General features: G+C 58.1%; 1 protein-coding gene across 1 annotated transcript in view; it reads right to left on the reverse strand.

Moving 5' to 3' along the window:
- NCOR2 (nuclear receptor corepressor 2) overlaps positions 1–26152 on the reverse strand; it is a 255241-nt gene that overhangs the window by 10958 nt on the left and 218131 nt on the right. The window contains exons 21-38 of the mRNA XM_075167842.1: positions 24586–24706; positions 23396–23633; positions 18547–18702; positions 17824–17963; positions 17640–17745; positions 16836–16940; positions 15827–15930; positions 13253–13403; positions 9224–9376; positions 8792–8878; positions 8055–8332; positions 6886–7249; positions 4544–4771; positions 4184–4429; positions 3365–3514; positions 2791–2925; positions 2518–2680; positions 1511–1944 (exon numbers count right to left, since the gene is read on the reverse strand). Of these exons, the coding sequence (XP_075023943.1) occupies positions 1511–1944; positions 2518–2680; positions 2791–2925; positions 3365–3514; positions 4184–4429; positions 4544–4771; positions 6886–7249; positions 8055–8332; positions 8792–8878; positions 9224–9376; positions 13253–13403; positions 15827–15930; positions 16836–16940; positions 17640–17745; positions 17824–17963; positions 18547–18702; positions 23396–23633; positions 24586–24706 (3359 nt within the window). The remainder of the gene's footprint in view (positions 1–1510; positions 1945–2517; positions 2681–2790; positions 2926–3364; positions 3515–4183; positions 4430–4543; positions 4772–6885; positions 7250–8054; positions 8333–8791; positions 8879–9223; positions 9377–13252; positions 13404–15826; positions 15931–16835; positions 16941–17639; positions 17746–17823; positions 17964–18546; positions 18703–23395; positions 23634–24585; positions 24707–26152) is intronic.

Consider the following 26152-nt stretch of genomic DNA (forward strand, 5'->3'; position numbering starts at 1 on the left):
ACCCGAGATGACGTGTCCTGCTCTGGGAAGATCCCTAACCAACGGTTAAGTCCTGGGGAACACCAGCTCCTTTCTGTAAGCTCATGGCCATAGAAAAGCTGCCCCTCTCCTCTGCAGCGCAACAACGCTCAGCTGGAAAAAACACCGGTGCCAGCGCAAAAGGTGGAGGAAAAGCTCAGCCAGGCAGCGCACCGCGGCCAGAGGCACATCCTTGGCCCTGGAGCACACTGCTAGAAGGGGCCGGGACCAGACATGACCAAGCGGTGGGATGGGTGGGTCGGGATGTGCCGGCAAGAGCAGTTCTCCTCCCCTGGCCATGCTGCCGTGTCCTTTTCTCCCTTGGGTTACAGGAAGGGGAGCTGGGTAGCAACCCCCAGTGCCCATGGCCAAGGCAGATGCTTCAACCTGAAGAAGGGGTCTCATCAAATCCCCGTGGGCTGCCTAATGCTTCTGTATGCTGGTGGGAGCCTGGATGAACGCTCTGGGTGAAGATTGGTCCCACCAAGAATGACCTAGACCTTGAATCTAGCCCCCTCCCTGCACTTGCTTCTGGAGAGACTTATCCCAGCGCTTTTATGTCCTACACAACATGTCCTATATCCTATGGTTGAGTCCCCATCCCTGGAAGTATTTAAAAGATGTGTAGATGAGGCGCTTAGGGACATGGTGTAGTGGGCATGGTGGTGTTGGGTTGATGGTTGGACTCGACGACCTTAGAGGTCTTTTCCAACCTGTATGATTCTATGATTCTATGACTGCTGGTAGGTGGTTCCTGTGGTCTGCTCTGGAAGGGGCTGCTGAGCACGGCTGGGCTGAGTGATCCCTGGACAGCCCTGCCCGCGTTGCTGCAGCACCCACCACCAGGACCCTGAGCAAGGTCACCCCAAGCGAGGGGACCCCATCTGAGCTGCACCATGCAGCAGCCCGCAAAGCCCTCTGAGATCCTGCACGCTCAACGGCACAACCGTGAGCGGCGAGGTGCGTGTCTGACGGCCAGCAGCCCTGTCCCGCTCATACTCTCAGTTCTCCGCTCCGCTCGTTTGATTTATTACCCACAACTGTTCCTTACAGACTGCCTGGGAATTTCTAACGATGGGGAAATCAGAATTAGCAAATTGCTATTGTCTGTAAAAAGCAATACCAGGAACTGAACAACATTTGCAAAACAGGACTTGGCAACAGGAAAAAATAAAAAGAGGCTGGGAGAAGGGAAGATCCCTAAAACACACACAAATAAAAAAGTCTGGAGTAACACAACAACCGGGAAGCAGAAGGACAAGCACACTGGGGGAGCCGATGAAGCCAACAGCCAAAACGTGCAACTAAAAATAAGAAATAATGAAATAAAATGGGTTTCAGTCCACAGCTCTCTCGCCTCTCCCCTCCAACTTCTTACCATCGCTAGCGGAGTCGTTACTTAGCGAGCCTTTTGCTCGCTGCCCCGTATCGCACGACATTTGGCGCGTGATAATCACCTCTATCAAGTTGGCTGCTGCCGTGGTGGTCTTACCGAGTGCTCGGAGCTCCTGCTCCTGCATTGAAAAGGGTTTACTTTGACTCTTTTCTCTACTGTGCTGCTCAGGGCCCGAGGCTGCGTGCTGCTGGTCCAGAGGGTGATGGTGCTGCTGGCTTTTCCCCTGTCCTCTGCTATAGTGATGAGAAGAACCAGGTCCGGAGGCGGGTAAAGGTCTCGACTCCATGGCTTTAATGGGTGAAGGTGACTGTTCGAGGTTGGCCCCACTGGGCAGCTTTGAGGTGAAGACGTTGTTGTCAGTCTGGGGTCGTTCTGCCTTGGCTTCCCGCGCCCTCGAGGCCTCTTTCTGCAGGACGGCCGGGTCCATCAGGGCCGCGTAGCCGTCCGCCGCGCTGATGGAGGAGCGCAGGGTGGAGGCCGAGGGGAAGGCGGCGGAGCGGATCGGTGACGTGGTAGTGGTGGAGGAGGATCTGGAAGGCAAACGAAGACAAGGCGAAGATGAGAGAAGCACGTGGAGAAAGGGGAGCGCTGTTACCAGAACCCTGGCGTTCAGCCCTGCCTGGCCGAGGTCTCCTGAGTGTAGCGTTGGCCCGTGCTGGAGCAGGTGAGGAGGGCTCAGATGGAGCCTCCACCACAGTAACTGGCCACCGGGTTTTGGCTGTGGCCTGGACGCATCAACTGGGGAGAATAAAACCCACGGGACAGGTCCTAGAGACCTTCATAACTCCAGCACCAGGCAACCTTCAGCAAGAGGAGTGATACCCTCTTGCCTATGCGATTTGAGCACAGACAGCCCTGGGATGCTCCTGCTTTCTCTCCTGGTAGCAGTAAAGACCACGAGGAAAAGCAAATGAACTGGGCACCAAAATCCACCTCTCCCCATCACAACTTCCCTGCTCCTGCTCCTCACCCCAATCCTGCTCCTGCTGAGACTGAAGGCAAAACCAACCCTCGCTCCATCTCAGAGGTGCCCCATGCGATGCTCATTAATTAACCACCACGGGGTCCAGGCAAGCTGCAGGAACCGTGGCGGGGAGACATACCGCAGGACGGAAGGGGTGGGGGTCTCCGAGGAGATGATCTTCATGCTTGTGTTGTGGAGCACGCTGGGGCGCTGCTGGATGGTCTCGTGGGTGCGGGGCGAGACGGGAGAGTGCTGGTGGCTGTGAGAGTGTGAGGACGAACGGCTGCTGGACTGCTCTGTACCTGGGGAAAATACAAAGAAGGGCTTCTTTAGCTCTTTGTTTTATAGTCCCAGCCCCACCTCCACCCAGCATGGGCCCCAAGCTATGGTGCCGGGCTCCTCCCCAGCCTACCTGGTCTCCAGATGGGTGCATGCTCCACCGTGGTGGATGCTAGGATGGATTTTTCACGCTCCCTCTCCCGTTCCCGCTCCCGTTCCCGCTCGGACACCGACGATCCCGACTGTTTGGTCATGTGCGTGGGGCCTCCTGAAACCCAATAAAAAAGGCAGTGGAAGGGCTGCAGACAGAGCGATTCCCCGCGGGGAACACTGCCTGCTCTTCACACTGCTGTGTCTGCAGAGCAGGTAAGGAACGGCTCCGTCCAAGGTCACCTGGAGCCGCACAGACAGGGACAACCAGCGTGACAAAACCTGGGCAAACCATGCAATAAATGTCCCGGCGCCGTCTCCAGGGTACGAGCTTCCAAAAAGCTGTTTGCCGGCTGCCACTTTGGGAAAGAAGGGGGAAAAGCAAGGAAGCCCCCAACAAGCAGGATGAGAGGAGCTGGTCTGAGGGAGCCAGGGGGCTGGTCCCTGAGTGAGAACGAATTTGGGCTCCCCCCATCTGCCCCCCATCATGCTGCGGCATGGTTAAGCGCGTCCTGCCCAATTACTTTCCCGTGGGGAAAAGCAACCTGCAGCGTTACCTGGGGAGAGCGGGGAGCTGCTGTGCCGGCTGCCGAAGGTCTGGGGGGGCCCGGGGATGTAGGTGATGCGGTCCATGGTGGTGGCGGAGGTGCCGGGGGTGGGGGGCACGAGGACGGGCAGGTGTGGCACTTGGGACAGGTCGATGATGCCTGGAGAGAGAATGAGAGGACTGTCAGGATGACACCGAGCCGCTGCAGCTTGGCCGCGCTGGGGTGGGGAGCGATGCTGGGGAGGGTCAACCCGTCCCGCTGCTCCGGCATGGCACAAGAGGTGCCAGCACGTGCATGGCCCCCGGGCGCTGGCTGTCAGGGGAGGGGACCCTTCTGCGGGCAAATCCAGTGTGTCCTGCTGCTGGAAATAACGGGGAGGAAAAATGCTGGGATCCATCCCGGCTGAGCGAGGGGGCTGCAGGCAGCATCAGCCGGAGAGCAACGCTGCTCTGCCTGCGGAGGGGCAGGAGCACCGCACCGCACCCCGCGCACTCCCCAGCAAGCTCGGCTTTTTGCAGGAAGCCAGATATCCTTCTGGGAGTGTATTTTAATCTCCAAAGGCCAGCAGGGCCAGGCTGCGAAGCGCTCCCATGACCCAAAACCAGAGCTGCACAGAAGGAGCCTCAAACAACCAAAGATGGCAAAAAAAGCATCAAATTCCCCCCCACTGTCCTCCATGCTGGCTGGCCAAGTTCCTACACTGCTGGGTAACACCGTGCTGCTGGCTTGGCCCTCGGCCCCAGCGCTGGAGCTGGCGGTGCTGGCCTGACCCAGCCTCCTCCTCCCAAAATGCCCCCAAAACCCCGGAGGGTGCCGTGCCGGGAGGACCTGCTGCATAGTTGAGGGTGAGGGAGGGCTCCCGGGGTGACAAGCCGCGCAGCATGTCTGCCCGCTGTGCCATGGCCGTGGCTGCGGCGTTGTGGTGCATCTGCTGGGACGTGATGTAGTCGTTGATGATGGTCTGTCGGTTCTCCATGGCGGCTGTGTCTGGGTAGCCCCGGATGAGGTACGGGGGGTAGAGGTGGGGGTACGTGGGGCTCGGAGCCAGATGCCTCGGCAGGTAGTAAGCAGCAGCTGGGAGAGAAAAGGATGCAGACATGAAGTGGCTTTCCCCAAGAGACCTCAGGCTTTTGGAGCATAAGAAGGAAAAAACCAATCCCAAACAGACCGTGCCCCCGCCGAAGGTACCTGCTTCCAGTTGGATTCCCCTCGGGATGGCGGCAGGGTCGAAAGCCAGCGGGATGTGTCCTCGGTACAGGTCGACCCCGCTCACGCCACGGAGCAGGTGCTCGTACGGGGAGATGGGGTGGTGGTGGTCGGCCACGGGGGCATGCGGAGACTTGGAGTTGGTGAGCTCTCTCGATGTGGGGGTGATCTTTCTGTCCTGGGACACCGGCTTCCCGGCAGTGATGCTCCCTGCAGTGAGCAGAAGGAAATGAGTCAGAGACTGAGTGCTGCGGCCAAGCCGCGTCCCTGAGGGATGCCTGTGGCCAAGCGTGTCCCCCAGGGACACCCGTGGCTCCCCCTGAACTTGAGGGACCTCTCCCTCCTCCCTGCACCGCCATGCCCTGTTACGCCACCAAGGCCGAGGCGGGCCAAGCCCCGGTCGCACCCAGGAGGAGAAGCCCGTTCCAAGCCATCCCTCCACCCCAGCGCATCCACCGCGGCCACGCCGGGCGCTCTGCGAGTTCATCCTGGCCCGCACAAGCAGCCGGCGGCGGAGCCTTGCTGCCGTGCTCCTCGGCACGAGGAGGTCACCGCTGCCGGGCAGAGCCGGGGACCCCGAAACTCCTGGCAATGGTGACGAAACGCAGTTCAGAGGGTTCGAGCACCCACTACCCTCTGGAGCTCTCTCCCAGCACATGGAGGGGAGGTTGGATCCTGTCAGAGACTGCTCTTGGCTCTCCCAACCTGAGCTGGGTGTTGGTGGTGCTTCTCGCCCCACCTGGGATGAGCATCACCAGCTCCCGTGTCCGTAGCACAGAGCCACCCCACGGAGCCTGACCAAACCCCTCGCACCAGACCGCACACCAAAGGCTGCCCGGCCCCGGCTCGGGGAGCAAGGAGCAGCCCCCGCGGGTGCACGCAGACGGATCCAGCCCCGTCGCTGCCGACTAAAACAACCTTGGCTGCAAAACAGGCCATGCGAACTGCCGCTCCCGCTCCTTTCATGAAGCTCGGCGTCTCGGTGAGGCCACTAATAAATCAAACCTACTGTCGGGGCAGAAGGAGAACTCAGGTGACCCGGGAAATCTGCCTTCTAACTCCAACCCGTGCCTTGGGGACTCCTCCTGCAGATCCTCTGCACCACAAAACCCTATGAGCTCCGGACATGCAGAAATCCATTTTCTCACCGGCATTTTGCAGGAAAATTGATTTTTCCCTTGGGATCCCTCCCCACTGCCCGGGCACTGCCTCCCCTGCCTTGTGCTCACCGTATGTGCCAATCTCAAAGAGCTGCCAACGTCTGAAGGCTTCCCCCAAAGTGCCTGACCTAACCGGGAAGACAGCAGAGGCTGCGGCAATGGGACGCACCAACCGCGGAGACCTGGAGCGGGTCCAGCTGGCAGCAAGCGATGGGGGCGGCTTTTGGGAGGAGCTCTGCACTGCACAGCCCCAGCTCCCGTGCCTCGCCGGGGAGGCACGTCCTGGCCTCCGTTTTGGCAGACTGCGGCATCTTGTGCTGCTCGCCCCCAAATCATGAGACTTTTGGGTTAGGATAAGGATTTGCAGGCGGGAGATGCAAACAGCCCTGAAGCCGTTACCCGCAGCTAGCGGGCTTGGTGGGACAAGGGACTGGCTTCAGCACTGATCCTGCCCACGAACGTGGCATGAAGCAAGAGGGTTTGTTGTGCTCTGGATCTGAGCGTCTCTCACCAGATCACTGAGCGCAGCCCAGACCCGCGCCTGCTCCCCGGGAGCCCCAGGCCTGGCTTTGGGGGCAGGAGACGACTGATGCCAGGGGGCACGGGCAGACCCTGCCTGGTGCAGGCAGACGGGCCGGGGGATGGCAGATCCCAAAGGCCGGCCGCGCTGCCTGGATCCACCGGCTCAGAAGGGATTAGATGTTCCTGGAGGTGAGGTACTCGGGTGCCTAGGTGATGGGTGAGGCGTAAACACACGAGGTAGGCAAACACACACCGGATCGGTGAAAATCCCCCACCCGGTGCACCGAGCACTGCTTTCCTGTGGGTGCCTGGGCCACGTCGGGACGGGGAAGATGCCTTCTAAACACCCTCAGCTTCACCAGCCACGGTCCAATCTCCCTTCGGTCACCCCGGCGCAGACATGGGGTGCCCTCGCCGCAACTGTGTGAGCACCCCCGGGGAGGGAGCTGAGCCTTAGCCGTCCCTGACGGCAGCGCCGTGAGTCAGCCGCGGCTGCGGGCAAGAGTGGGTGTGTGGCGCTGGGGAGAACGGGTTCGACGGGCACCGGCCGGGAACGGCTCGGGCAGGTGGGGTCAGCAGCCACCTCCCACCTACCTTGCCCACTTGGCTTGCTAGAAATCAAATAAAAGGTTTGCCAAGTACCTTCGTGCTGCCGCGGCGTGGACTCCCGGGTGGAGACTGGAGACCCTCTGTGCAAGTGGCTGCCGAACGCCGTGCTGTGCCCTGCCTGGTGGTCCTCGTAGGCAAGGGCACTTTGGTGGGGCTTGCCCGGCTCGGGTACAATCACAGGAGCCCCTCTGGCGATGGAGCCACCCGAGTTTGTCACTGGGCTTGGCCTGTTTTTCAGGCTCTCTTCGTAAGCTCTCTCCAGATTCCTTGGGTCTTGGATGACGTCCAGTGAGTGCACAGAGTGAAAAGTCCTGCCGGGACTGCCGATGATGGACCGCACGTCATGTTTTTTGGTACTTGAGGAGGAAGAGCCGCTGTCGTACTTCAGCGGGGTACCCTGGGGACAGAAGGCAAAGGGGACGTCAAAGGGGCATAGAGCAGAAGGGGATGCAGCGACCGCGTCCCACCAAATTGCAACGGGACTCGTGCTTCCTCGTTCAGCGGGTCAGTACACCAGTTTCCTTGGTCAAACAGCAACAGCCGTCGGCAAAGCAGAGGTAACAGCTCCGCGCGGCGCAGGACAGGGTGGGGTGCCCATCTTGCATGTCTTGTTGTGCTCCAACAAGATGATGATGAGTCACCGCCGAAGGCTGGCTGTGCCCATCACGCCTCTCCTACACACACTGTGAAATGAGGTAGGACTGCGAGGTGCCATGGGAACCCTCCAAATATTTGCAGCCCAACAGGAGACAGCATGCCACGTTTCACCCTAGCTACTGGCCTTGCTGGGTTGACACTTGCCCATAAAGGGAGGGGACCAAGATTACGCGCACCCAGAGTCACAACTGCCGAGGACACCGAGTTGACTCTGGCCTTGAACAAGAGCCAAATGTGTGCGTGTGGATGGAGCATCGCTTTCTTAACAGGTCAGGGGGTGCTGAGCTCCTTTCCCCAGGTTTTGCATTTATCTGCTCGGAGGATCATAGAATCACAGAATGGTTTGGGTTGGAAGGGACCTTTAAAGATCAAATGATGGGGAAGGGCAACCCGTACCCGAGCAGAGCCTCAATTCTGACCAGTGATGCGTTTGCAACCTGAAGCCCTCTCTGCTGTCCTTTTAGCTTGGGAATGGTCGCCAGGGTCTGTGCAAGGACAGCAGCCTGAGTAGGACCGATCTCATCTGCTCTTCGCCCCACACTCACCTGCGTGATGGAGCCTTCCTTCAGAGGTCTCGTCAGAGAGATGTCCGGTGTCCGCCTCAGCTCCTCCCGGGGAATCTCATGGATTGATCTTCCTGCTTCCTTCACCGTGGCCACCAGGCCTTCATGGGCTGGTTTCATTTTCAGAGGAGTAAGGCCCTCGTGAGACCTGACCTTGTAGGCATCAGATAAGTCCCTCGGTGGAGTGTTTTCCCTCTTGAGCTGTTTGGCTTCTCTTCTGAGGTAGTCCTCATGGGCCTCCACGTAGGACCGAGGTATTCCTGCAACCCCCAAGCAGACGATGGATGCAGAGGGTGATTCCCCAGCCAGACACTGGATTCCCAGTCCCCGTGCAGATGCTCAAGGGGGTCTCTAGTTAATGCATGTAACTCGGGGACCGGTACCCAAGTGAGCACACAAAACAGCTACATCACTAACGCAGCTGGACCATCTCACATCTAGCACCACTTTCTGGACCCATTTCGCACTAGTTTCAACCTGCCTTCATTTAGTCACTGACAATTTTACCCCTGACTTTGGTGAGAGCTTAGGTTGGTAGAAGCTGAGCAAGACTGAAAATCTCTCTGAGCACATAGGCGAGGCTGCAGAGATCTGCAGCTGGACCTTGATGTGTCCATCCTTGCTTCCTCCTGCCCTAGCCTGACAAGAACAAGGGGCTATGCATGTGAGATACTTCCCTACGTTACCTCTGGCCGTGGCCATCTGCTTGCAGGCTTTACCTTGTGTAATTGAGCCCCGCATGTGATGCTGCTCCTTTAGGTTATGGGGACTGTGTCGGTCTGGAGGGATCGCTCGACCCATGAGACCTAGAACAGATCCAAGGGGGAAAGAATACACGACAGTGTTACCAGGGACTCCTGGGACAAGAAGGAAAACCATCAACAATTTCTAAATTACTTGATTTCTCTTTTTTTAAAATGTGCTTCCTTTTTTTTGTAGTCCAGGACAGAAACCAAAGGCAAATGGGCCTCTGTGTCCCTTGTTTTCCCACGCTGGTCAGATGCTGTCCTCCTGGGATGTGCTGCAGGGTACCAGCTAACCACTGCCAAAACACGGGCACGGGAAGGTGCATCATGTAGACAAGAGACAAGACGGGGTCTCTGCGGGTCACTTCTAACACAGCATGGGTGAAAGGTTTCACCCAGACCCACCTTCAATGCTGGCAGACAGGGTATCACGGGCTGGTAAGCCCCGGCTGATCCTCCCCTCCATCATATCGTAGGTCCGCTTGGTTCCTGTGGTCTCATGTGAAGCTCCTGAGCTCCTGCTGTCTTCTTTGGGACACTGAGAAGCAGCAACTCCACCTGGGGAAGAGAACACCGAGAAGCACCATCAGGAGCACGGAAAGTCAGCACCGGCCAAGGGAGGGTGTTTACTGCTGTTTGCGTGCGTTGCTGAAAGGTCAGATCCCATCCCGGCATCAGCCAACGCTCAGCAACGCCAGAAACATCGCACGAGGTCGGCTTCCAAGAAATTCAGCTGGTGTTTTCTCCCCTCCCTGCCTGCCTCAGCCTCCCGATCTGTGCCTCCCGCTCGGGTAGGAGCATCCGCCCTGTCACGTCCCGCTCCCTCCCGCCCCGGTGGGGGCCAGATGTAGGCAGCGGGACAGCCCCGAGCCAGCGCGGTGCTGGTGTGAGCAGCTGCGGTTCCACTGAACTTGACCCTGTGGGTCTGGGGATTTTCATTTTTTTTTCCCCGTTTGTTTTGATTTTTAGTAGACACCTACTGTTTGGGATCTCGGCCAGCCTTAACATTCGCCGAGACACTCCCTGGGTGAGAAAACCAGGGAAAAGGGAGGAGAGGCAAAGCTGAGAGCAATTCCTTTGAAACAGCGCACAAGAACTGGGAGAGACGACGGAAAGTCCCACTCAGGATTGATGGTGCAAGCACCAGCGTGACGGGAAACCACCGACCACCTCTTCATCCAAACCTGGAGCAGATTTTTCTGCAAAGCAACAGCGGACAAGTGTCCTGCGCTACAGCCCCCACACCCCTGCCAGCACAGCCCTGCCCGTGCCAGGCAGCATCACGCCCGCCCTGGGCGATGGGCACCCATCATGTGCGGCGAGCTGTGAATTTAGCAGGCAGCTTCTGATCCAGCTGAATGCCTCGGGTTTGTGTAACGAGCTCCGAGCGGGGACGTTGGCTTGGCGAGATAAACGCCTCTGCCCATCATCCCTGACCTGGCCACCCCTGCCAAGGATGCCCTGATCCTCCTCTTCGTGGGCAGAGAAGGTGGTTATACGATTAGAGAAAACGGAGGAGAAGTTAAAAACATTCATTACATCGCAGACAATTGGGAACAAAAGTCCTCCTTGGCAAAACCAGTAATTAATAAAATGGGATTATTACAACTTCACACTCACTATCGGTTTCCGCACTCAGCACCCACTGAATCCAGAAAGGGTTTGGGGCTGCGTGCGGGGAAACAAGAGGGGGATCTGTCCCTCAGCCTTCACTTCAGATTCATTTGACAGAAGAAATCCAGGGGTGATGTTCAGAATCAGCCAAGCACCTTGTGGCAGACGCAGGGTGATGTGCCCGCACCCTGTCATCAAGGCACATCTGTTGCTAACAGCCCTTCTGCAGAAGGGGACGCGGTGCCGGGCACCCTTTGTACCGCTGGGAAGCAGGGGGAGAGCGCGAGGGAGAAGAGAGACTAAACAGAAAGAAAATCACTCCAAACCCCCGTCCCTTGCCTTGCAGAAGCCATCAGCAATCATATGCAGAATGAGAATAACCAATCTAGCACAATTCAGCTCGCACATGCTACAGGATCTCGTCTCATTACAGCTCTTTTATTTTAAGCACCCTCATGACACTAAAGAATTTGCAATTTTTTTTCTGCTTGCCAAAATTCATAATCACCAACAATTTCAGTTTTCTTATTTAATTTTTTTTTTTAACTCTTCCGCTCCGGGCTGCGAGGCCTTGCTCGGCTGTATGGGGGAAGCAGGCAGGCAGCAGGGCTGGCTAGGCTGCAGAAGCAGGCGAGATTACTCAGGATGCGATAAATGCTATCAAGCATGTAAAAGGCTGCCATGGAGAGGAAGGAATTAATTCCTCATCTGTGACCACGGGGGGTAGGACGAGAGCCGATGGGCTCAGGCTGTGGCCAAGGAGACTCGGGCTGACACCGACGAGTGCGTGCAGTGGGGCAGAGTCTGGTCTGCAGGTCTCCTCCGCTGCCCGGAGCAGGATCCCAGCTCCGGGCACGGGCAGCCCTCGCTGCCGGGAGCCTTCCCCGTCTCTCTCCTGGCGGCACCATTTTTGAGATCAACCTCACCCAACTCCAGGCCCGGGCAAAGGAGATTAAAATAGCTTCTTGCACAAACAAGTCCTGAAACGCTTCCTGCGTCCTCCCTGGTCCGAGCCCTGCCAACTGTCCCAAAGGGCACCCAGACACAAGCCTCCCGCGGTGACACTTCTTATCTGGGCTAGAGTTGACAGCGAACGCGGGCAGGCACGGGACAAGCTGGTTTCCACACGGCGGGCGAGAGGCACGGCGCAGAGCCCTGTCCTGAACGGTCCCTGCGGTCCCAGGGCACACACAGAGGTGGCACCAGCCGAAGCTTGCGAGTTGTCCCCCCGTGGCCTGACCCGAACCCTCTGCCTCCGGCCCCGGATGAAACAGCCAGCCTGCGATGAAACCAGCTGCCTGCACTTGCAGGCAAGAGGAAAGGGACTTCTGCTGGACACCCTCTGCCTGCAGGACTGACCCCAGGGCCCGGGCTGCCGGGCAGGCTAAAAGGGACGCTCTGCCCTTGGGAGGGATGCAGCCGCCCCGGGGAGGGAGGCAGAGGGTTCAGGCAGCACAGCAGCCGACCAGAGATACCTGCTGAGGCGGGCGAGTGCGGCTGAGGTTGGGGTCTGCTCCTTAGTCATCTCCAAATTCAACTGAGAAGAGAGGTGACACACGAGAACAGCCGTCCCCAGGCACGCCAGAGCACGTGCCAGTATTTCACCCCAAGAGGACGCGGGGCTGTGTGTCTGTAACTCAGCTCTTCCCGACCCCAGCCGCGTGCGAGCAGGAGCCCGGCTCCGCGCCAGAGATGCCCGACCCAGCACACGGCGAAAGGCGAACATGGAGGAGTCGTTTCCAGCTTCACTGGAGAGGAACATCTATCTGCTTATCTCTAACGGGAGCCGCCGGGGCTGGCTTTGACGGCCGGTGCTGCGATCGGGTGAGCAGGCGCAGAGGAGGCAGGAGCAGCTGGTGACTGCCTGCTGACACCGCTAACGCAGCGAGGCACCGTCGGCGTTTACCAAGGAAGCGTGTTACCATACAGCAGGGGTGTGAGCTGCAACACGGCTTTCGGGTCTCTCCACAGCCCTCTCTGGAGCGGCCCGGCTGCTCGCCTGGCTTTGCTTTGCCGTACTCTGCTCCCCGGCCGGGCAGGGTCAGCCCGGTTAACAAGTGACATCATCTGCACCGGGGGCAGCTTCTCACCCCAGACGGGGCTCCGGGCAGGTCCCTCGGGGTCCTCAGTGCCTGTGGGTGATAGAAGCTGGCAAAAGGCCAACGCACCCCCGAGACAGGCTCCTTGTGGGACGGGGGAATGGCTGCACCCCCTCCAATAGCTACCAAAGCTGTAGCAAAGCTCACAAGGTGCTGAGGTGCGGTGCTGCCGGGCCCAGGAGGATTTCTGCAGGGCAGCCCCGGGCTGGGAAAGCTGCACGGTGCCCAAGATGTTGCAGGTGGGAATCTGATGTCTGAATACACCTTTACGCCAAACTACTTGACTTGCCTCCGTCTTGCAGGTTCTTGAGTCCCACCTTGGCCCAGGAGCTTGGGGATGCTCTCATAACGTTTTCGGACAGTCCCCTCCTGCACAGGGTGCTGGGAATGAAGGCAATACCTTCCCATCCGGTCCTCTCCTCTCCCCTGCTCCCCAAAACCAACCAAAACCAGAGACCCTGTCCACGGCCACGGCCCCATCGCGCCTCTGCCTGCCGGCAAAGCCGCCTCCAAGGCAAGATAACGACACGGGACAGAGGGAAACCCAGCCAGGCTGTGGGCAGCGGGAAGGATGGGAAGGGAGAGAAACGATGCTGGAAGTAAAGAGGCGAGGCTGGCCCGTTGCACTTCGTCAGCCTTTCCTCAAATAGCTCCCGACTCTCAACCACAGCGGCACAAACCCCCGGCGCCTGCCCTAAAAAGGCAGAGGATTACGACTTACCCTCGTAGGACAGCACGTGGCCTTTCTTCCCTTCGTAGATGACATGTCCTTTGGGCATGGCATCCTCTCTCGCCTTCTCTGCTCTGCTGGGGCTGTCTTCTCCGATTATCCTGGTAATGGTTCCTTTGTACAGCACTTCTGCCGGGGTGCCCTTGGAAAGCCACCAAGATCCATATTTAACAGTGTCACAAGCAATTAAGCAAGCGCGCGCACAGGGACAGGCTGTTCCCCGCGGGAGGCTGAGCGGAGGGAGAGCGCGCCCGGCCTCCGCTTCCTGGCGCAGCCAACAGCGAGGGACTTGCAGCTTAATTATTGATGAGGATGATAACGAGGAGCGGTAAAAAGGTACGTGATCTGTGGGAGGCTGCTGGGAAGAGGTGGGGGTGAGGACCTCCAAAATAGCAACTCTATCGCCCTGCGTGTTTCGGAGTAAGCTACTTGGTTTGCCCCCACCCCACAGGTTTGGGGGGACAGGGCTGGTGACCCCCTGGGGACACCTTGGTGATGGCAGGGACTGCTCGAGCATTAGCTTTTCCCTGCAGCCTATTTTCCCAGCTTGGTACAGGAGCCGCGGAGATGTCCTGCCCAGCCAGGGCACATCTGCTGGCAGCAAGCGTGACCTTCAGAGAGCTGCCTGCGCGTGGGAGCTGGCGGCTGGCAGCACGCCCGGGCGAGACGGCAGGCGTCAACGAGACCGGTCCTGGAGCAGGTCGGGGAGCGAAAGCTGCCGGTTAGCTCTCCAACAGAAAGGCTCCTTACACAAACTGGTGTGAACCGAAACCTCTCCTTCCCCGCAGGCACGCTCGGACGCAGCTCACAGCCACCTGCCCCGCTCCGAATCCCCTTCAAAACACCCAGAGCTGGACGTCCTTGAAGACATCGCTGGTGGTGAACACCCCTCTGCCATCACAACCCGTCGGTGCCAACCGGGAACAGCCACCGTGGGGTAACAATCCCCCCCGCCATCGCAGGGAAGGCACAGCGATGCTCTTGATTGACGCCCTCCTACTCTGCTCGTTTAACCCCGCCGACCCCCAGGACTGACGCTCGTGGGAAGCCTCGGGGAAGCAATGCCCCAGCCCAGGTTGTGCCAGGGCAGACTATGTCCCCACCCCAGCTTGGAGATGCTGGCCCTCTGAGTGCCCGCGGTCCCCAAAACCCTGCCGCAGCTGCCGGAACGTGCCAGCGCGCGGGTTCAACGCTCCGACTGTTCACCCTCGCAGCACACCCGGTACCGGCTTTCCCAGTCGGCTCTCCCAGCCCCAGGTAAGTCATCTTCCTTCCGCGGACGTGCTCAGAGGGGATTTGAAAGCAAGTGATGACAGATGGCTTCAGAGCAGAGAGCATATATTCAAGATCTGCCTTCTGCGAACTGGATGACTAATCTGAGATCAAATATCAGCTCTGGTACCCGGAGCTGCTGCCGGAACAGGGGGCTCCTTCTTCCCAACGGGAGCAGAGGGACGCAGGCTGCTGGGCCAGCAGGAGGGGCAAGTAATGCTCTGGGTCTGGGCTTGGTACCAACCCAAGCCAAACAAAGGAAACTGGATGGATTAATTAGCTGGATGTAAAATAGCGTCTCAACAAACTCTGTTCATCTTCTGATCTCTGGCACGTGGGGCTCAAGGGCCTTCACGCCCACCCATTGCTGCCCATAGCTGCTGCAGGGGCATGCGAGGGGATGGAGCCTGCGTTTGCTCTGACGGGTTATTTACAGCCCCCGAGCACCCGCTCCCGGCAGCTTTTGGGTGTGGGGCACCAGGCAAGTCAAGCCTTTGCTCTGGGCCAGGATTCAGGTTCAGGTCCCCAGGGCCAAAGGGAACGTGGACACCCTCCTCGAAGGAGGCAGGCAAAAATCTATGCGTGAGTGGTTTTAAATATCTGAATGATGGCCAGATAAAATCCCCACGGGAAACAGATTTTTTTTTTTTTTAATGCTCTCCGCTCTGTTACCAGACGAGCAATAACTCACACTGCAAAAAACTATCGCCCGCTTGCCAGCTGCTCTTCCGAAGATGGATGGTGGAGATTAAGGCCAAAGTATCTTCCTGCTCAAGAGAGCCTTTGGGCAGGACCCCCAGCGCCGCACGCTCAGCCCTGGCAGGAGACCTCGCTACCTTACGTGCACCTCGCAGCCTCCCCCTCCCCTCCGCCTGGCCTGGGCCCTCCACCCAAGTCCTCCTTCTCCCCGCTTCACTTTCTTGCACTGGCAAGATTTATTTTCCCAGAGCCATTTAAAGCTGCTTTCGCTTCTGTGCCTGACAGCTACGAAAAGCAAAGGGGGGTTTAGACGTGCTGTAAGGCTCTGCATCGCTGCTGGCCGAGGTCTGCTCTCCTGCAGGCTCGGCTCGCGGGACAGGGCTCGTGCCAGCCCCGGCGGAGGCTGTTTGCAAAGGCTCTGGCCGCAGACCTCTCCGAGGGGCTCCACGGGATGGGAGCATCGCAGAGCCGTGCTGCTCAGCCCCGTGCCGCATGCTCGGCGCGCCCCGCAAACCCCCGACCCCCGTGTCCAGCACCGCAAGCTGCAGCCGCCAGCACCCAGGAAGCAAAACCCGCCGGAGACGAGCGACCTACGTGTGTGATGGATCCTCGGTAGGTGATGGGCGACTCCGGAGGGGGTCTGGATGTGGGTGTTCCCTTGGTGATGCTCCCTCCCGAGGCAGAGCTGAGGGAAGTACCTGTAGGACACAAAGCCAGTGAGCTGGGGGCTGGATTTGCTGCTCAGCACAAAACCTGTGAGGCTGAGCCTACTGACTAAGCGCAGGATTTGACCCAATCTCTAGCAAGCTGAGGTACTGGAGGGGAAGCCCTCCAAGAGACGTCAGTGTTAAATCTCACGCCTTGCAGAGCCCTTTCCACCCCATCCCCCGAGGGTGGAAAAAATGGGTATTTTAAGGCTATCAGCTCCCTGCTGCCTTCGTGGAGGGGCCGGGCAGATTTATGGGCCCGGGAGAAAGCACAGCCTGTCTCAGCCTCTCCTGATGCGATCAGAGCAGATCTCTGGCGAGATGCAGCTCAGGGTGGTCTGAGTTCATTCGCGTGTGTCTGTCCCGGGCTGGAGCCAGCCCACCGCCTCAGGCTTCTGACTGCCTTAGCTGGGGGGTTTCACAAACCAGAATTTGCACTTAAAAGCAACACCTTTGCATTTATCTTCTTCTGCCTAGCTAACGGGGAAAGAAACATGGGAGGGCTATATTTAAATGGAACGTGGTCCCTGCCCAGCTGCAGCAGCAACAGTGAAGAGCCTGAAAAAAACAATTAATGGAATTAAACAGCTCTTGCTTTGTCTTAAGCAACAGATTTTCGGGTGGCCCTTGAACACAAAACCTCCACCAGGATCAACACCCAAGGCCCTGATTTGGGGAGATGGCTAGAAACGTTGAGACATTGTACCTATCTGCCACCCCGCGGGCAACGCTGGAGAAAAGAGGCAAAGGGATCCCTTCGGCTGGGCACAACCCCAGAAATCAAACCTGAAATCACCAGGCAGCCGCAGCCGGCGCGGTGTTCACCGGGCTTGGCGGTGCCAGCATCCCTCCCCTCCCGCGGCCGGAGCACGCACCTCCCACCCCCAGCTCCTCACCCCGCAGGATGGAGCCCTCCTGGGATGGCTGCAGAACCAGACTTTCCGGCTGGCTGGCCTGGCTTCGAGGAGAAAGTTGTTCCTGCTTTACTCCAGGAAAAGGCACTGGAAAACATTTAACCACGTATCAGCGTAGGTGCAGGGCACGGGGCCGCAGCCCTCGGCTGCTCGAGGCTTTCGTCTCTGCCAGCCCCCGGTCGGCACCTCCTCGGCGCCTTTGCCGTCCCCACCACCAAGGCTGCGGCCGTCGGTTGAACGCACAACCGCTGATGAGCAAGGTCAGATCCTTCGCCCTGGCAAAGGCACGGCCGGGTGCTGCCCGCACCGGGACCGGGGCTGGCGTTGAAAACCCAGTGCTGGTTTATAACAGGACACGCACACAGTGGGAAAAAGGGCCCGTATCCCTCCCACCCAGACTTGGTCCCTCGCCCATCCCCTCCGGCTGTTAAGAAATGCTTCCAAATCTGCAGACTAAACACTTCCTTTGTTCACTTCAGGCCATTTACTCTTTATCCTACCGGCCTGGGGAGCAGCAATATATTTCTTCCTTCGATCACAGTATTAGCTGGAGGGTATTTATAGGCTGGGATGCATCCCTGACCGAGTTGCCGCTTTCCTATACTGCACAAATTTAGCTCCCCGTGTCTCTGCTCTCCTGACAGACTAATCCTTTCATCCTCTTAGCCGGTCTCTCTGCGCTCCCTTGCCGTGTCCTGCGCTCCTCCTTTCCCCTATGCCGCCCGCAAGCTCGCTCCCCGCCGCGCTCGGAGCATGCGAGAAATCACTCGCCACCCAGTTCCTTACCCAGTTTCTTGGGATCCATGGTCAGCGGCAGGCCCATGGTGATGGAGCCGACGGGGACCTTGGCGTGCTCGGAGCTGTAGGGTGTGTGGAGCTGGATGGGCATGCCCTGCGGTGCGAGAGGAGAGGTCAGGAGCGGTTGCCGGCCCCCGCGAGGCGTCTTTGCCGCTCACAGCCCGTACCCTACCTGGGAAATGGATCCGACGGGTCTCTCCAGCATGGAGGGGTGCTTGGTGGAGGAGATGAGGGGAGGAGGGTTGGAGATGCTCGCTAGTCTCTGCAGCCCCGAGCGAGAGCTCTCATGCAGGTTTAGCGGGATGGGGTGTCCTGTGCGGAAAACAGGAGTGTTAGCAAGACCGAGGGAAGGCAGGGTGGCTGCAGCTATCGGAGAGCAAAGGGGCAAGGGAGGGAGCAGGGGCTGGATGCGGTGAACTGGCCGGCTGTGAGCCTAGGATCCAAGGATCCAAGTCACACAATCGTTTCGGAAAAGACTGGAATAGTTTAAGTGACTGCCTCGTCCCCTCTGCAGCCTGGGGATGTTCTGCGCCCGACCCGTCTGTCCTCCAGCCGGAGAGGGACAGTGCAGCGAGGGACAAAACCCGCCCGACTTCGCACCGAGGGCAGCCTAGGTGCTGTTCTGCGACAAACCACGTCCCTAAACCTGCCCTGGCCAGAGCGGGGAGACCCGCCTGGCCACCCTCAGACCGCTGCATTAGCAGCGAGGGAGCTCCCTGCGGGCCAAAGCAAAGTGTTAGCAGGTTTCTGCTGGACCCTCTCTCTTACCCCCTCCCCAAAAAGCTGCATTGACTTAAGAGCACGACCTGCGATGCCGGCTGCAACCACAGCCTCTGTGCTCAGCCCCGGGTCAGGACGGAGGGCACACGCCACGCAGCCGGCGGCTTTTACTTGCCTGGTGGGTTATACTGAAACAAGTGGGGCTCCGCCTGGGGAGAGGTTTTTATCACATCCCGGGAGTAGGACAGGACAGGGGGCCAGCACGAGGCGGCCGTCGGCTCCGCGCTCAGCTTCTGAGCCTCTGCGATGGATGAGAAATGCATGGACTTTTCTGCAAGGGAAACAGAAAGCAACCGGCTTGCTCAGCGGCCCCCACGGGTGAGCGGTCCCTGCGGACACGGGCAGGGAAGCCAGAGCCAGCTCCCAGCACGGGAAGTGGCTTCAGTTCGGACCTGGCCATGAGATGGGGGCTGAATTCCCCAACTAAGCTAAAAAGAAAAAGCCTCAGTGTCACTGCCTGGATTTGACAGCATTTATTTTACTCAGATGCTTAAAGGGGAGGACGGATGTCCGTGTTAGTGACTCTGCTAGTGCTCACTGCCAGCTGGGACCTCCATGGACACCCCACCCCGACCAGGAGAGACGGCGTTTGGCGTGCAGCCGGTCACTGGGACCAGCACCTCGCCAGGGCTTGGCCACGTGCAAACCGCTCCTGGGCAGATCCTGCCTGCGCCCACAGCTCCGCATCAGCCACCACGGCAGGGCCGGGGGGATTCACGATGATCCTGCCAAACCCTTCGCTGAGGTTAAAGCCGAGAGGCACCAACGCTGGCATCCCTCCGGTGCATGGGGGACATCCAGCAGGCACCGGCTCGCTGGTGACAACATGGTCTGCGGTGTGCAGGGGGCACGGGGTGCCCAGGGAACCCCAGGCCACTGCCAGGGACCACTGCGCGCCGGCACGCTGGGAACAAGCCCATCTCCACATCGCATCGGCCGCTCTTAAAGGACAGCTGCTGGCTATAAACCATTTGCAGGCTGGGGGAAGTGGCCAGAAATAACGGCATCAGCTTCTTGGACAGCAAGGGAATAACGTGCAGTGTCTGAAGTGACCAGATGTTCTCCGAACACCTGGGACAACCGCGCTGTACGAGACTGTCAACGGCAAATGAAGATCAAGACAGGCTCTGCGGGACGACTGGATGCCTCTGCGGGGAGCGAGGTGGCTTTCTGGTCCTCTGCAAGGCACCGGGGCTGGGGGCAGGAAAGCTTCCTGAAATTATCTGGCTTGGGGTGTGCTGGATGCCAAGCTGGGTTCACCCTGGCTATAAAAAGGCTGATCCGAGGCCAAGAAGTGTGTCTAACGATGGAGGAGATGCGCTGGGGATGCCTGAACCCTGCCATGCGCTGCAGGGTGCCAGGGAAAAGAAGGGCTTCATCTACATCAGCTCCATCCCAAGCGCATCCTCACGCTTTGCTGAGCAGATGGATGAGACAGCCTTTTCTGGATGGATTACAGGCAGGTTTGGTAGGATTTGCTTGTGATCGATAAACACTTAATTTTGCACTGCCCTTCTTCCCCAGACCCACCTGCATAACGTCCGCATTGACCAGAAATCAGAAACTGGGCAGTAAACAATAGCAATCACAAATGAACCCAGTCTTTAACCATCAATTTTTGATAAAAATAGATGCCTGAATCCTGCTAAGCCTAATAATAGGGCAAGTAGATTATCAGAGGCCCAATTTAATGAGGCTTTACTGCATTATCATTATTAATGCTCAGTGTACTCAGAAGCTGGGAGATTATTCTTGTCCCCTTCAGTGAGAGAAGAAATCCATTATCGGCAGGCAGAGGTGTCCAGGCACACACACCTCTGCAGCCTGGCGGGGCCGCACCTCGGCTGCAGCCTCTTCTCTCCCCACGCTGGATCCCAGAGAGGATCCCTTCGTCCTGCCAGTTCGGGGGAACCCAGGCACACCCTCCAGACCGACGGACAGTCCCCGGCACGTCCACACTCCCTGATTTTCTCCCTTTCAGCTCAGCCCCGCTCGACTCCGCTCATGTGCGGGCGAAGGGCACTGGGATGTCCCGGCTGAAGATGCTCTCCGATGCCAAGGCACTGTCAGCCAAGGCTACGCGCACCCTGGATGGCTCTTGGAGAGCCCCGTCCTCCTCCCCTCCCCGCGGGAGCCCTCCCCTCCCCTGCCTGCCTCTCCAGCCTGTGAAATGCGGCCAGTTCCTAATTGCCCCCGCATTAGAGGGTGGCTGTAACTCAGCCAGCTTTTGATAAAATAGCACTTACGCGGGGAAGAGAGAGTTCCTATTACCGTTTATCAAGCCCCTGGAATGGGAGCGAAGGAGTCAGAGTTTATACGATCCGTCATCCAAATTAATGCTCTTGGCTCCCCGTCGCCTACAAAGGCCAAATGAAACACAACTAAATCAACACAAAACATACTGCTGGCTTTCAAATCGCCGAGTGATAACCAAGGATATGCCCGACGGCAACTTGGCAATGGGAAAAGGGATCCGTCTGCCTGTCGGTGAGATGCAGGCAGGGCTGCCTGCCTCCGCCCGACCCTGCGATTAGCAGCTCGTCTTGGAAGGCAGGGGAGGGGAGGGCAGTGCTCAGGAAGGTACGGCTCGGCTGGCCGCCCTCCAAGCCGACACGGCCCCAGCCAGCGGCTGCGAGGCAGCCAACGCCTCGGCCAGGATGTGTGCAAGACTTGGCTTTGAAGCGGATCCAGAGCGGTGTGAAGGACGTTGATCTCTGGAGCGGTTGCAAGAGTTCAAGCTCTCTTATCGAGCAGGGGAGGAACGGGAATACCTGCTCCGGCAGAGCCGGCCCCTTGCGAGGAGGCGGCACGGGGCTGCTCTCCTGAAGGCTTTGCAGGCTGTGCTGGACTCCCCGTTTAACGCGAGGTCTGGGCAGAGGCGGTGTGGCAGCACGGTGTGCAGAATGGATGCTTGCCACTTCACTGGGACGCCTCGGAGAGCAGGGGAGGGAAGAGACATACACAGATTTGCCAGGACTATCTGGCTATCTCCCCTCTAGCCCCTGATGCACGGCCGGGATGCGCTCCAAGAGGCAGAGACAGCACTGAGCAGCCGCCTCAGTCCATACCCGTACTGAAACCAAGGCGATGGGGGACTTGCTTTCTCCCCTCGAGGTGACTCTCATCACAAACCTGCTAGTTTTCAAATGGAAGATGCATTCCCACCACAAACAGAGAAGACCAGCCTATGGTTCCCTAGGGTCCATGTGCAGCCCAGACCCACGCTGGTACCCAGCACACATGCACAGCTACGCAGGGTTTGGAAATCACACAGCTGGAGCCCAAGACCTGCTGAGACATTTGCAGGGGTACAGGGAGGTGTAATTAGTTTCATTAACATGGAAGATTCAGAGCACTACAGAGGTATGACAGGAGAGAATAAAGTGCTTCATATCAAGAGCGCTTTGCAGAGAACAAAGCCATAAAAAATCCACCTGGGTATCAGATCCCTGCATTTAATAATAGTGCCAACAGGTCGCCGAATGGCGTGGTTGATCTCCAGCCCCTAAACCCTGCCTTGTACCTAACGCACACAAATCTGCCTCCCCTCCCCATCCTCCTGCGGCCAGGAGGAAGCTGGAGCCGCAGCGCTGGGATGCCGGCGATGCAGAGCTCCGGGTTCAAGCGCTGGCCGTGCCACCCAGCTCCCCAGGAAGCTGAGCTGTGCAAGACCAGATCCACACAGGATTATGGCGCAGGAAGAGATCAAACCCAATAACCCACTGCCAGCGGGGAGAGCTGGAGGGGAACTGTTCTGCCTGGGCAGCAAACACGAGCACAGCTGGAGATGGGACTTCACAGGTGGCAACGCCACAACTCGGGGGAAACTCCCGTTCTTTCAAGGTGAGCAGTCACCTTCCTTGCTTACATGCAAAGCATTCTGGAGGTGTGATGCACACGTCATGCTACTTAGTGTTTAAAAAAAATTTGGCCAAGTGCCACCAACCAACTCCTCTTGCAAGCACACTATTCTGTCCAGAGGGACATGACTGCTTGAAGAATAAATACTTGGGCCTGGACACCGCAGAGCAGGCTGCTAAGATCCTGGCTACCGGAGGGTGAGCTAGTGCACTGATTTTCCAGCAAAGACCATAGCCCGGGTCCAGTGCAGATCTGCCTTGTCAGTGTAGTCTCATCCACCTTCCATCTCACGCATAAGCCGGTAATTTTTGCAGCTGCACCCATCCCCGTGCAGGATCCAGCACTGGGGGACATCGCACCCACCCAGCCCGACCTCCCTGCTCCTCTGATCGTGCCGCAGCCTCTCATCTTCACATGCAACTGAACTGCAGGCTGGCTACGAGGGGCAGGGACACAGGCTCTGAACTGGAACAGACTCTGACGCTCAGATTAAAAACACATTTAGAGGATGGTCTCATCAGGACTTCCCATCTCTCCTTAACTTTGATCCCCAGGTGCTCAAGCTAATAACGCTTCAGATGCTCTACGGTGGGAAACTCTGAATTGCTCATTAGGCAGCCAAACCACATCAGAGCTATTCCGGGGAGAAAGCACTGGGAATCTTTACAGGAACCTTTGGACTCCGAGTCACAGTATTAGCATTGATTTTAAATGAAATAATGGTCCCCGCTGAGCATTAAAAGCATTCTTTATAGAAAGCCAGCAAGGTAGAAAAGAGCCATTGTACCCGGAGCCCTGGCATGCCTCCAGGCCCCTTTGCTCTCAAGTGAACGGCAGAGACGCTAATAAAGGCAATCTTCACCTCCTCAGCGCTCGACACTGGCCCGGTGTTTGCTGTAGGCTCAATGAGACATGATGTACTGTCTAATGAACATGGGAAATTAGCCATGCCTCTCTGGTCCTGCTTCAAGATGCTATTAAAGAGCTTTCAAGGGTCGAAGCAAGCTTTCACGTAAGAGAAGGAAAGCTGCCGGCTGCGTCCAGCTGCACACACCGGGCATTTCTGGGCGGATAAACACGCACCGACGTGCGCACCCTCCTACCTTCCTTGTCACCAACAGCGGGGCTCCTGCTCTTTCCCCTGGGACTGCTGCTTGGCTGCTGCTGCTCCTTCTCAGCCTGCTGCAGCTGGGACTGCGACAGCTTGCCTGGGGGCACGTCCTCGCGGGCAGACTCGTGGGCTTTCGTGATCTGCTGCTGGTAGAGGGCCAAGGCATGGGGAGGCACCTGAGGCTTCACACTTCCACTCTGCAATATCCCCTCCGTGAAACCTTCGGAAATCTGCAAAGCAATAAGAGTTGGTGACACTCGCCTTGTGCCGTTGACACCCAGAACAGTCTTGGAGACATCAAGGTGTTACGAGAGGGACCTGCCCCACGCCACCACCGCAAGCCCCAAACAGGGCTCCAAAGCTCACCAGCCACAGGACATGAAAAAAGCCCTCAACAAAGAGAATCAGCTCTGTGCTGGTGACACTACAGCAGAGCCTCAGCCCTCCCTTGTTTAAAACCCCTACTATACAGTGAAGTGCTCGTAGCTTTTGCCAGAAGTTACATTACAGCAGCCACATCTTAAGCTATAACATGGGAAACTGGAAGAGCATCGGGAACGGGACCTCCCTGAGTACTCAAAACCCAAAAGCAGGGATTTCCTCCCTCCACACCCTGCGATGCTGCTCTGCTGGTGTTGACCCTGGAGATACCAGGGTGCTTTTTGTCCCAGCCCAAGCCACTGCACCAGGAGGAACCATCAGGCTCGGAGAATACGTGTTCTTTCAGTACACGGCTACTGGGTAGCCAAAAAGGGGGACCAAGCAGAGCTTCTGGATGAGGAAGAGCATAAATGCTTCTTACATGGTATGCTCCAAGCACATGAGATAAGAGAAGCACAGGGCTGGGAAGGTGCACACTCGCTTTTTAAAGCAACGGGAGGCAGCAGTCATGTGGCAATGAGAAGCTTTTTCTGTCCAGACCTCCCACGACTTTCTGATAAAAGAGCTCAAGGGACATCCAAACGTTGCTGGCAGAGTCGCTCCAGCAGCTGGGAACGTGCTCTGCACGGAGAGCACCTTGCCTGCTCTCTGCAGACCACGAGCTCGGCCATCCGCAGGGATGAGCACATCCTTGCGACCCTGACGCACGCCTCGCAGGGACGCAGCCCAATGGAAGAGCATGCACGAGGCACACGCGACTGCCGTGTTCTCAGTCCCGGCCCTCTCTGGTGGGGTACTCACGATGGGAGGGATGGCAGCAGCACGCTGCTTCAGCTGCTTCAGGTCCAGCGGCTTCTGCGGCGAGGAGTTCAGCCGGGCATCGCTGGCGGTGTTGAGCAGGCTGGGCCGGGGGGACAGCAACCTGGACACAAAACACACGTCAGCCAGGCAACGCCACGGACAAGCTCCACGTCCCATCGCTCCCCCACGTCCCGCACCCCTCTGTTTTATGCTGCCAAGCCCAGAGGACACTCTTCATCAGAGAGGAGTGCGCTGGACCACTGCTCGCTGCTGCGAATCCAGGCTCTTGAACACATCACGCACTTGGGCTTCCAGCCTTGCAAGCTGCTGCCCTGGCCCCAAACCCGTTTAGATGGCAACTACCCCTCCAAAGATCTCAGCACCCACCATGAGGATGCTTGTCCGACAGGAGGTTGCTCAGCAGGAAAATCTGCCGTGCTGCCCAAAGCACGGGGGACCCGCAGCCGCTGGGGAGGTGTCTCAACCTTGACCTCGGTGGGCTGCGGGTGGTCCCGGGTCGTTTTGGTCTACAAGGGCAGGCACAGAGGGGAACGCAACCCGGCCCAGCAATGCCCAGCTTTGGGGCAGCTTCGCCATGGGAGGACAAGGCTGAGGGGAGGCGGAGAGCGGCATGGGATTCAAATCCTGATTTCCAGAGAAGACCACCTCCACGAGGCTCCATGCTCAAATGAGACCATTATGTCCAGCTCAACAGGCTCTCGAGCCCTCCTTCCCTCATCCACTACACTGTTTCTAGCAAATCTGCTGTTGTTGTCCAGAATAAACCCGAGGGAGAACTGGAGCTGGGAGTTACAGAGCAGGGCGACCAGTTCAGATTTCATTTGGGCATCAGGCCACTCTCTGGAGCTCACACGTGGTGCTCTCCCGGCACTTGGGATCGGCCTCATGCTCCTCTTCAAGGACTGTCTTTTATCAAGGTGCTAAAGCCTGGACAAGCAACCACGTGCACGCAGCCGGGGCGCTGGGATCACTTGAAAGATGAGAGGCTGGATTCGGATGGGATTTGGTGTTCAGCCCAGCGGCTGTGCAGCCCTGCGCCCTCTCCATTTGCTCCTCCCGTTGTTTGAGTTGCCTGGTACACACTCAGATGGCTGCACCGAGCCCCCGTGCAAACGGTGAGAGGTGGGCATCTCCATGGTGCCACCGAAACGGGATGGGGATGGAGGCGTGTGAAGCCCATCGGTCAAACCCTCGGTGTCGCCAGCTCCTGAGCCCGTGCCGAGACCCCGGGGACCACGTCTCTCCAGGCCATCTCTGCTTTCTCTCCCTGCCGACTCCAATTTGTTGAAGCCAGTTCATAGTTTTCAAGCTTTACAGCTTGATTTGTTTATTTTAGTTGTTATTTTACTGCTCCCTTCAGCCTATAAATTTCAAGGTCATCCCATGCTCACCCTTGGATGAATAAACAAGCGTGGCGGGGCCATGTGCGGGGAATAAACGGTGTAAACGGAATAAATCACGGTGCTGGGACTGCCCCAGCCCTCGCTCTGTGCAGTGCCCGGCATCGGAGGGGAAGGGGACCCACCTCCAGAATGGGACGGGGTGC

This window comes from Calonectris borealis, chromosome 18 (genome assembly GCF_964195595.1).
Source record: "Calonectris borealis chromosome 18, bCalBor7.hap1.2, whole genome shotgun sequence".
NCBI classification, from domain to species: Eukaryota; Metazoa; Chordata; class Aves; order Procellariiformes; family Procellariidae; genus Calonectris; species Calonectris borealis.